The following is a 12804-nucleotide window of genomic DNA, read 5'->3' on the forward strand; positions in this document are numbered from 1 at the left end:
TTTGATGGAGATTTGTATCTTTTCTTTTTTATTTCTTCTACTCTTCGCGAGGAGTTAGAACGTTTCTGCAGAATCGTAGTAGTTTATTTCTAATGTCCCTTAAATCTTGATGGTTTGCGTTTTGATTGAGGAAGAAGAGGAAGAGCGAATGTGTTCTGGAAGGGGCGCGTATTTTTTTCTTGATGAGTTGCGTTTTAATTGAGGAAGAAGACGAGGAGTGAACATGTTGTTGAAGAGGCGCGTGTTTTTTTCTTGGACCTCGAGCAAATTGTATAGCTTGTAAACCAAAAAGACTTGTATGTGTAGTAGGCCTTTTTTCGTTTTCCTCCTTTTGGATATTTCTATATATTTGATTGGGCTCATTTTGTAAAGAGTAAAGTTAGGGAACCAAAAGCATATCAGCCAAAACCCAGCCAAATACTTTTGGATGAATTTAAAATTTTTACGAGTTAATATATATGGATGTTTCTTCTACTAAGTATTAGAATGTTTCTTTTTCATATTAAATGGATGTTCTTTTATATATGTTTTGAATTTGTGATTGTTAGAAGTGAATAGATTAATGTGAGAAAAAAGAGGAAGGTTTTTATAGGTTTTAATTAGGTTTACTTAATCGATTTAAAATTTTTTAAATTTTGAATTTAAAAAATTTAAAATTAATTAATTATTGATATAAATTAATATAGTTTTGTTTAGTTTTTTGCTGATAAGCTTTTGGTTCCTTATACTTTTTCTTTTTTAAATAATTCTTAAATACCGTATACTAAAAAAAATAATAAAATTACTATAACATTTCTAAAACATATATTAATTATTAAATATACTTTGAAAAATGTAGAATTGATTTTCTATATCTTGTAAGTTGTAAGAAGAGAAACAAAAAATAAAAAAATAAAATAATGGGTGATAGATTCTTGTGTTGGATGCGACGGCCCGACCTCGAAATTATTCGCGAGTTGATCGCTGAGCTGTCTTCTCTTTCTCTCTCTTGGAATCCATCTCCATCTATGGTTGCCATTTTCCTTTCTCTATATATATCATCCTCATCCTGTTCCTCTTCTTAGAAGAATGCAGCGACTGAAGACTATGATGGGGTCCCGCGACTACATCCAAGCATTGGAACATGAACGCCGCAAGATTCAGGTCTTCTCCAAAGAGCTTCCTCTTTCCTTGGACCTCGTCACACAAGGTAAATTACTAATTTACCCTTTTTCCTTTCACTTGGTAAATACTAATTTCTGCGTGCAGCCATTGAAGCGTGCAGGCAGCAGTTGTCTGAGACGACGACGGAGTACAACATGAACGGACACAATTCGGAGTGTTCGGAGCAGACAACATCAACCGACAACGGTCCTGTCTTGGAGGAGTTCATCCCAATTAAGAAGAGACCGTCATCTCCACATGAAGAAGAAGAAGAAGAAGATGATGATGATGATGACGATGAACAACATTCCCATCATCATCGCCACAAGATCTCGAAGGATAACACTGACAAGAGGAAATCAGATTGGCTTAGATCCGTTCAGTTGTGGAATAATCCAGAACCCTCATCACCACCTCATCAGGTAAAAATTAACTCTGTTCTAATTTAGCTTGTTTTGTGAAAGGATGAGGTGATGAATTGAGTTATTCAGGAGGTGAACAATAAGAAAGGTGGTGCGGTGGAAGTGAAGAGAAGTGGAAGTGGTGGTGCTTTTCAGCCATTTCACAAGGAGAAGGAGGAAAGAGTAGGTGGTGGTGGCGGCAAGGCAATTGCAAGTGATGATCTGAAACCACCGTGTTCCTCCAACAGCAGCAAGAAGGAAGAGAAAGAGGGGCAGAGGAAGCAACGCCGTTGCTGGTCTCAGGAGTTGCACAAACGATTCTTGCAAGCCCTTCAACAACTTGGAGGCCCTGATTGTGAGAATTCATATATACATTCTTTTTCCTCTCTGTTTTTGGACGCAATAGAAATTAGTTACCAAATCAGTAGCGCTGTATTTTTATATAAATTAGATGTATTATTTAATTTATTTTCAGTACATATTAATTTTTTGTGTATGCACGGCATAGTTGATTAATGGCATATATATTGATTTTTGGTAGCTGCCACACCGAAGCAAATCAGGGAGCTTATGAAAGTTGATGGCCTCACTAATGACGAAGTCAAAAGCCATTTACAGGTTTAATTTTCTATTAATCAAAATCTATCCACTTCTGTTTTAATGTTCCTAAGGGATCAAATTTTAATTCTGAAGTTTTATGTTAATGTTTTACTGAACAGAAATACCGGTTACACACTAGAAGACCTAGTGGCATAGTTCACAACAATGGCAGTCCACAAACGACGCCGTTTGTCCTAGTAGGCAACATTTTTGTTCAACCGCCAGAATATGCCGCAGCGGCCGTGGCCACGTCAGCAGATCTAGCACCTGCCGGAATATATGCGCCTGTAGCCACGCATCCTCCTCCACCTCCTCCCCGGACGGCGGCTGGTTCCACTAGAAGACCGCAGTTGAAGAAATCATCAAACCACATGCGTGAAGATCATCATCATTCACACTCGGAAGAAGATAGGGCTAATCATTCAAACTCTCCAGCTTCATCATCATCCACACACACCACCACAACTACTTCCCCTGCCTATTGATGAGTTTGATGTATGTACACAGTTTTGTAACCAAATTTGGTGTAGAAATTAAAATCCTGTGATATTTTTGTCTTGACCTTGTTATGTTAGAAAAATGTTCTTTACTCCTATTGTATGGGAATTAAAGTTTAAAGTATAGAGTGGTTAATCCAAAAATAATACATAGAAAGTGACAGTTTTGTTGTTAAATAAGTCACACGACTCACACCAAGGGAATTGAAATTTCAAATTTTGAATTTTAGATGTATATATATAGTCAATGACCTTTGTTAATGTTTGGTCTACATCGTATCCAAAGTCCTATCTATGAAGATTGTGGCAAATTACTTGAAATGGGTTGTGGTGGTGGATTTAAAGCTCTGAACTTTCTCATTACTCATTTCTCATTTGAGTGAGTGAATTAATCCCAGGTGATGAGTGGTCCAGCTTCACGGTTTTGTCTATTTGGATGAGCAATGAATACGGTTAAGAGATGGCATTTTTTTCTTGCAATAATGTTATCCTAAGTGCTAACAATTTAATAGACAACTATGTTGACAAATAATATATTATTTATTAGGGTGGATGTTTAAAGTTTTTTATAAAATACATAATATATGTATTGAAAATAATTTTTTTAGTACAAGTTTTTTAGAGTTTTAACAAATATATTTAGTGAAGTTCTATGTATTATACTATTTTTTCATTTTACATTTATAAATTTTTTAGGATAAAATATATTTTTTTGTCTTTCACCTTAAATAAATTTTAATTTATTTAATTTTATCTTTAATGTTTTTTATTTGTGTCAACTGTCAAAATTATCTCTAAATATTTTTAATTTTGTCTCTATCGTTTTATATAGAGTTAATATTTTTAAGTAATTTTGACACGAATCGAAAATATAAAAATAAAATTGAGTTAAACTAAATATTAGGAATATTTTTTAAAAAAAGTAAAAACCTATAAATATTGGAGATAAAAAACAAATTTTATCTTAAATTTTAAATCATAAATTTTAAATCTTAATATATATTTTAAAAAAATAGAAAAGTGAAAGAGACATTATAATGTAAAATTGTAAATCATATCTCACATGGTTTTAGCTTTTATGCATGAATTAATTGCACCAATATATTCATATGAATTCATAGTAGCTAGAAACAACATTATTAGCAGACAACAAATATCACACCAAAATTTTTGCTTCTAGTTTGATTGAGTTAATGGAATTATCTAAAAGAGCATATTGGCATTCGGGAGGAGAATCTAGCTAAGGATATCCCATAGAATATGCAATGAGCACAACCTACATAGGACACAGCAGATGTTGACATTTTTAATTTGTGAAAAAGCCAATTCCCGCTAACCGTCAAACCCAAATACTACTAATTACTATTGGTTAGTAGGGTTATATCATATGACCCACCAAATGGTAATTGCGGATTATCAAAGGATTCCAACAAAGATTAGAGTTTGATTTCTAGCTAGGTGGGTTAAAGCTAATAAATAAGTTATTTTGAATTATTGTTTAATTTAGAAGGTGTTTATTTCTGGATGATGACTAATTTAAACGTATTGATACGATAAAAAATAAATAAATAAAAAATTATCATGTGAATTATATATTTTAATCATCATTTATAATATTATATAATATATATACCAAAATATTTTATAAATAATTATAAAAAGATATATATACCCTTATGATTAATTTTGTCAGAAGATTCAATAAACCTTTTTATTACTGTGACCAAATATCTTTTTAAAATAAAATAAAATAAAATAAAATCTTAACCCAAAAATCTCAAAAAAAAAAAAAAGGAAATCAAAATCAAATTTTCAGAAAACAAATAACAGATCATGATTCTAATATAAACACAAGTAAAGAGATCATGATTTTCTGAAAATTTCTCATCTCTTGACACTATCTAAGATTGAAATTCATCACTTCCATTGAATTTGATTCATCCAAATTCAGAATTTTTGTAGGATGGCTAATTTAATTTGTTGATGTACAGTCATAGTACTCGGATCTCGTTAGCTAATTCTTAGAAACATTGTACTCTAATTTGACAGTGTCAATTAAATTAAATTCAATTTGTTCAATCTTATTTTTCTTTGAATCTATCTCATATTTGTGGCGTTGTTTATTGATCTAATCATCCATACTTTGGCGTGGAATTGCCATTATGAAGGAACAAAGCGTGTTTCTTTTTCTTTTCTTTATGAACTGGCGGTTTTTACTATTGAAACTATTCACCCTAATTAACTTTCATCCGTTCTCTTTGGTGCAAAAGGAAAAAAGTTCATGCTAACGCTATATCGACTCTATACAAAAGTGTATTTTCTAGCTGAGGGATGAATCAGAGATTCAATGGAAGTGAGGGATTTCAAACTTAGTGATAGAAAAATTTCTAGAAAATCATGATTTCCTCAATTGCAACAGTAGCATTAGCATATTGGAAGAGAAGATAAACAAATTTCTAATTTATTTTCTAGAAATTTAATTTTGATTTCTTTTCCTTTTTTGGGATTATTAGGTTAAGATTTGTTTTATTTTGTTATTATAAAAAATATTTTGATCATAATAATAAAAAAGATTATTGAATATTTTAACAAATTAATCATAAGGATATATATGTTTATTTATAATTATTTATAAGAATATTTTAATTTATATATTAATATAATATTTTTTAAAAAATTTAAAAAATAAATAATGATGACTAAAAATAATATAATTACGTGACAATTTTTTACTTATTTATTTTTTATTATATTGATACATATAAATTTATTGTGGTATCGAAATAAACACTAATTTAAAAATATATTTTTAGTTAAGTGCTAGACTGCTAGTAGAATACAAATGATATTTCATTCCATATTTGGAAGAGCACGTAGTTGTGATAGTAAGGGATAAATATAAGAGGTTAACTGTAATCTATAATAATAAATAGTCCTGCAAGCTAAGCTGCACACTGGATTTGACCAAAGTTAAAACTTAAAACTGCAATGCAAATATCATCTGAAACATGGCAACATAGGATTCTTCAAGGAATCTTCTATATTTGATTCTTTATCAAACTAGCTACTAATGTTGTCCTTATTACTCTGGTTCAAGTACACACATAACAAAGGCTGCTGTAGAGGAGGGCTATTTTTTTTTTTTTGGGTGAAGTTGAGATGGGTGGTTTTTTTTATTATTGTAATTTTGAGATTTTTTAAAAATTGTGAAAAGTACAAAAATTATTTAAAATTTTTAAATTTTTTAAAAATTGAAATCGAAGAGTCTAATTTTAGAATTGAAGGATCTAATGTTTGTATTTTAAAAATTGGATGGTTTGGTTTTTGTACTTTTTAAAAATTAGAAGGTCTAATTTTTGTATTCCAAATTAAACGGTGTCACATTTAAAATTAACATTCGAATAATTTATAATTTAAAAAATACCATTATCAACTCAATATACAAACAAAAAATGGCTATAATCAACTTAGAAATTTTAATATTTATAAGTAGTTTCTTTATAATTGAGGCTAATTATTTTCTTTCTAAAAGTAAAAAGGTGATATCATAACATTATAATTTTTAATATTTTTTAGAATTAAGAAAACAGTTAAAATTAGAGAATTTAAAGTTTTTATTTTAAATTTTTTATTTTTTTAAAACAGAAATTGAAATATTCAATTTTTTATCTCTTAAAAATTAAAAACTTGATTTTTATATCCTAAATTAAATGGTGTTATATTTAAAATTAACATTTTAAAAATTTATAATTTTAAAAAAATATTATTGTCAACATAATATAAAAGAAGTATATAATTGATTATAGTAAACAAAAAAAGAAAACATTATTAGAAAATAATGGTGTGAAATGTAATAGGCTCTCTTTTGGAATTTGGACAAAAAAAATTGAAAAAGAACATTCAGAATTATTTTTTTTAATTATTAAAAAATCTGAGAAGTGCGTTCCATGATTTAAAACAAATTGTGTGTGTACACATATATATTAGAACATTACTTAGAATATATTTTTTTTATATAAAAATTAGTCAAAATTAAATTTAGATGGATTGACAAGCAACTTGACAACTAATTGAAGAATTACTTTCCAAAATTAGATGGATATTCCATAATATTAATTATTATAGTAAAATATGGTAATATCTGGACTAAAAATAAAGTAAATAGAGGAATTTTAAAATAAATGGTCTATCAGTTTTTTAAATTGATTTTTGAAATTTTTTTTAATTAAAATTGTTTTTAAAAAATTTTGAGTTTATTACATCTAGTTTTTTCATCACTTTTATTGTTAACAGCATCAGAATTTATTAATATGACATGATAAGTGATACTACAACACATACTTGACGGTTCTAATTAGCTACTAACATAATAAATTTATTTAATTAGATCAAATTAATCTTAAATTGAGAGGAATCTCAATGGCTCAAGATCTCTCTCAATTTAGGGTTGATTTGATCTAATTGCATAAATTTATGTTAGTCGCTAATTAAGATTGTTGAGTGTGTACTCTGATCTCTGGTGTCATTTAATGTGTCATATCATCACTTCATCAGTAAATTAGTGATGGAAATGATAGAAGGACTTTAAAGGATGAAATTTAATTAATTTTTTTTTAGAATCAATTTAAAAAAATGAGTAATCTTCTATGTTGTGTTTAGTTTTGCAAATAAAACAAGACAAGATATTGAAAATAGGACATTAATAATATAAACAAAAAATTAATATTTTTGTATTTTATTTTGTAGTGAAATAAATATTAAATAAAACAAATAATAAAAAATCTAATTTATTTTTATTTTTTCGCACAAAATTTAAAATAAAAAGTATAATTATAAAAATTTAATAATAATAATAAAAAATAAAAAAATAAATTGTATATTTTAGTAATTATATTTTTTTATAAAAAATATAAAATATACTAATTTAATATTTTAAAATATAATATTTTAATTTATATTTTATTTATTAAATATAATTTTATTTTAATATCTATATCTTAATATCTTATTTTTATAAACAAGTGCAGCAAGATAAATTTTGTTGGGATAAACATGAAATGAATGCCCATTTATCAATTGGGCGGCTAATAATCTTTCCCATGCAAAGAGATTTATTTTCAAGGAAGAAATTTGAAGACCAACCTTTAACGAAGGTTGATTTTGTACTACTATAAATAAGGCTTCATAGCCTTTACGTATAACACAATAATAATACAAAATAAAGATCAATTCTCTCTTTATGTTGCAATCAAATACTCTTCTCTTTATATTTCTACTACAATTCCTTCTCTTCTTTTATTTTATTAGTATTTTAAATTTTCTTTTCTATTACTCTTTACATATAATATTAATAGCAATATTAATCATCTTTATTATATTGAGATAGTAACAATAAACATATGCAATTCTCTCTCTTTATTTTTAATACTTTTTTCTATCTTTGTGTATATATATATACATTACAACATATAATATTATTATATATATATATAAATTATTATTGAGCTAATTATATTAATAATAGAGTCTTCTATTTATACATCTCTATTTTATATCTTTTATTTATTTCACAACACGTTATCAGCACGAGATTCTGGTCAAATCTTTAGGAAGACTCAGGTAATATTTTCATTATGTCGAAGCTCTCTCATCTTGAATTCAATGCTCTTGATATATCTGGAAATAATTATTTATCATGGATATTAGATGCTGAAATCCATCTTGATTCAATGGATCTTGGAGATACCATTAAGGCTGAAAATAATGCATCCCAGAAGAATAAAGCCAAAGCCATGAATTTTCTTCGTCGTCATCTTGACGAGGGATTGAAAAATGAATATCCCACATTAAAAGATCCTGCAGATCTTTGGAAAGACCTTGAAGAAAGATATAATCATCAGAAAACGGTGATACTTCCTCAAGCCCGATATGAATGGACGCATTTGCGTTTACAAGATTTTAATCTATAAATGAATATAATTCTGCAATGTTTCGAATCACCTCACGAATGAAATTGTGTGGAAAAAAAATAACTGATCATGATATGTTGGAGAAAACTTTCTCAACCTTCCATGCCTCGAATGTGCTCCTGCAGCAGCAGTATCGAGAGAAAGGGTTTAAAATATTCTGAGTTAATTTCTTGCCTTCTTGTTGCTGAACGCAACAATGAGTTGTTATTGAAAAATCATGAAGCGCGCCCTGCTGGCGCTGCCCCATTTCCTGAAGTAAATGTGGCAAATTACCCCAGAAGAGGTAAATGGCAAGGTTTTAATAATAAGAAAAATTATGGAAGGAAAAAGAATTATGTTTAAAAGAGAGGATCTCACCAGAAGTGGGATAAAGAAAGGAATATCGGGCAGAATAAATCAACAGAGGATAAGTGTTTTCGTTGTGGTGGAAAGGGCCATTGGTCACGTACCTGTCGTACCCCAAGGCACCTAGTCGATCTTTACCAGGCATCTTTGAAAAAGGACGACAAAGGAAAGGAAACAAATTTTGTTTCAAATGATGCTGAGAACTCCACCACTCATTATGATATATCTGATTTCTTTGAGGATCCTGAAGGAAATATTGGTCATTTGATTAATGATGGAATAGTTTAATATGTGGGATTGTGAAGTATCTATGTAAATAAATAATGTAAAGAACTTATTGTTAAGTTTTATTTTCTATGTATTTAAGTTTCAAATGTGATGTATATAAATAATGAAATATTAATGTTTATGAATTTTGAAATTATTAAATGTGTCAAATTTTAAAATAAAATTTTAGTATATGACATTATTTTATGTACAGTGTTTCTTAGAAAAATAATTCTGATCAAGTATTCAATTTAACTGTGCATACTACTCATTTTATTATTATTTGTTTTTGAAGAGAATGGCAAGGATATGTAATGAAGATGTATGCCTTGCGGATAGTGCAAGTTTGCACACTATTATCAAAAGTGATATATATTTTACCCATCTTGTGCCAAAAGAGGAATATGTTAATACTATTATTGGCTCAGGCAATGTGATAGAAGGCTCCGGAAGAGCTATAATTTTGTTTCCTGGAGGAACAAAATTTATAATAAATAATGCACTATTATCTACCAAGTCTCTGAGGAACTTGTTGAGTTTCAAAGATATTCGCTGAAATGGATATCATGTTGAGATGATGAATGAGGGAAATCATGAGTATTTATGTATCACAACTCATGATTCAAATAAGAAAGTTATATTAGAAAAATTGCCCTCTCTTTCATCTGGGTTGTATTATACTAAGATTAGTGCAATTGAATCACATGCCACTGTAAACCAGAAGTTTACTAGCCCAAATGAATTCATAACTTGGCACGACCGTTTGGGTCATCTGGGAACAACCATGATGAGAAGAATTATTGAAAACTCTCATGGACATTCACTAAAGAACCAGAAGATTCTTAAAACTAGTGAATTTTGTTGTGCTGCATGTTCTCGAGGGAAGTTAATTTTAAGGCCATCACCAGTAAAGATTGGATTTGAGTCCCCTGAATTCCTAGAAAGGATTCAAGGTGATATATGTGGACCTATACATCCACCATGTGGATCTTTTAGATATTTTATGGTCTTGATAGACGCATCTTCGAGATTGTCACATGTGTGCTTATTATCTTCTCACAACCCGGCGTTTGCGAGATTACTGGCTCAAATTATTCGATTAAAAGCACAATTTCCAGAAAATTCAATTAAAGCAATTCGTCTTGATAATGCTGGTGAATTTACTTCTCAAGCTTTTGATGCTTATTGTATGGCTAATGGAATAAGTGTTGAACATCCAGTAGCTTATGTTCACACACAAAATGGGTTAGCAGAATCACTTATTAAGCGCCTCCAATTAATTGCTAGACCCTTGCTTATGAGAACAAATCTCCCAACCTCGGTTTGGGGGCATGCTATTTTACATGCCGCAGCATTTATTCGTTTGAGGCCAACGAGTTATCATCAATTCTCTCCTATACAATTAGCTTTTGGCCAGCAGCCAAATATTTCCCATTTAAGAATATTTGGGTGTGCGATATATGTTCCTATTGCACCACCTAATCGCACCAAAATGGGACCCCAAAGAAAATTGGGGATATATGTTGGATATGATTCTCCCTCTATAGTGAGGTATCTTGAGATACAAACTGGAGATGTATTTAAAGCCCGGTTTGCGGATTGTCATTTCGATGAATCAAAATTTCCAACATTAGGGGGAGAGAATAAGCTTCCTGAAAAGGAACTTAATTGGAATGCATCATCGTTGATACATTTAGATCCTCGATCAGGACAATGTGAACTAGAAGTTCAAAAGATTATACATTTGCAAAGAATAGCTAATGAATTGCCTGATGCATTTTCCGATACAAAGAGGATAACTAAATCTTATATACCAGCGAAAAATACCCCAATTCGAATTGATGTCCCAGTAGGACAAGTAGCCACTGAAGCAAATTCACGCCAGAAGCGTGGCAGGCCTGTCGGTTCTAAAGACAAAAATCCTCGAAAGAGAAAAGAGGTAAATAATATTCCTGTTGAAAAAGACATAGAAGAGACACCTGCAGTTGTCCAAAATTTTGATTTAACGCCAGAAGACGTTCAGGTACCTGTAATTTGTGAAAATGACGAGATCTCGATAAATTATGTCTTTACAGGAAAGAAATGGAACCGAAATAAGGCAATTGTTAATGAAATATTTGCATATAATGTGGCATTAAATATCATGCATGAAAGTAAGGATCTTGAGCCAAGATCAGTTGAAGAATGTCGACAAAGAAATGATTGGCCAAAATGGGAAGCAGCCATGAAGGCTGAATTAGACTCACTTACAAAACGTGAAGTCTTTGGACCTGTAGTCCGTACACCTGCAGATGTAAAACCTGTTGGATACAAATGGGTATTTGTTAGAAAACGAAATGAGAAAAATGAAGTTGTGCGCTATAAAGCCCGACTTGTGGCACAAAGTTTTTCACAAAGGCCCGGTATAGATTATGAAGAAACGTATTCCCCTATAGTGGATGCGATAACATTGCGTTATTTGGTCAGTTTAGCTGCATATCATAAACTGCATATGCATTTAATGGATGTGGTAACAGCCTATTTATACGGCTCATTAGATCGGGATATATATATATATATATATATATATATATATGAAAGTCCCTGAAAGGACTAAAGATATCTAAACCATCCAGTGAATATTCACAAGGGTTATACTCAGTCAAATTGCAAAGATCTTTATATGGTCTAAAGCAATCTGAACGAATGTGGTATAATCGTCTTACTGAGTATCTGGCCAAAAACGGATTCAAGAATGATGATATCTGTCCATGTGTTTTCATAAAGAAAACTACATCTGGGTTCATTATAATTGCTGTGTACGTTGATGATTTAAATATCATTGGGACTCCTGAAGAGATTCCAGCAATTATAAAAACTCTAAAAGAAGAGTTTGAGATGAAAGATCTTGGAAAGACTAAGTTTTGTCTCGACCTGCAGATCGAGCATATAAAAGGTGGGATCTTTATTCATCAAACAACATACGCAGAAAAGATCTTGAAAAGATTTTATATAGATAAGTCACATCCATTAAGTACCCCAATGATAGTAAGATCTTGGGATGTGGAAAAGGATCAATTCCGTCCTAAAGAAGAAAATGAAGATATCCTTGGTCCTGAAGTACCATATCTTAGTGCCATTGGAGCGCTAATGTATCTTGCTAATAATACGCGACCCGATATATCATTTGCTGTGAATTTACTAGTAAGATATAGTTCCTCTCCAACCAGAAGACATTGGAGTGGAATCAAACAAATCTTTCGATATCTTCATGGAACGATTGATATGGGATTATTTTATCCCTATGGATCCAAGTCACAATTAGTTGGCTATGCAGATGCTGGATACTTGTCTGATCCACATAAAGGGAGATTTCAGATAGGATACCTGTTTACATATGGTGGAACAGCTATATCATGGAGATCCACGAAACAGACGATTGCTGCAACATCCTCTAATCATGCCGAAATACTGGCGATTCATGAAGCTAGTCGCGAGTGCTTTTGGCTGAGGAGTCTGATTCAATATATTCTATCATCATGTGGATTAATTAATCATAAGATAGCTCAAACTGTCTTGTTTGAAGATAATACAGCGTGCATT

General features: G+C 30.5%; 1 protein-coding gene across 1 annotated transcript; it reads left to right on the plus strand.

The window, feature by feature from the left end:
* The first annotated feature begins 838 nt into the window (after positions 1–838).
* LOC112712721 (transcription factor HHO2) lies at positions 839–2962 on the plus strand. The gene is made up of 5 exons (XM_025765656.3): positions 839–1189; positions 1249–1565; positions 1635–1899; positions 2086–2162; positions 2264–2962. Exons 1-5 carry the CDS (start codon positions 1069–1071, stop codon positions 2627–2629), a joined length of 1146 nt encoding a protein of 381 aa, XP_025621441.1. The 5' UTR covers positions 839–1068; the 3' UTR covers positions 2630–2962.
* The last annotated feature ends 9842 nt before the right edge of the window (positions 2963–12804 follow it).

Source organism: Arachis hypogaea, chromosome 9 (assembly GCF_003086295.3).
Source record: "Arachis hypogaea cultivar Tifrunner chromosome 9, arahy.Tifrunner.gnm2.J5K5, whole genome shotgun sequence".
NCBI classification, from domain to species: domain Eukaryota; kingdom Viridiplantae; phylum Streptophyta; class Magnoliopsida; order Fabales; family Fabaceae; genus Arachis; species Arachis hypogaea.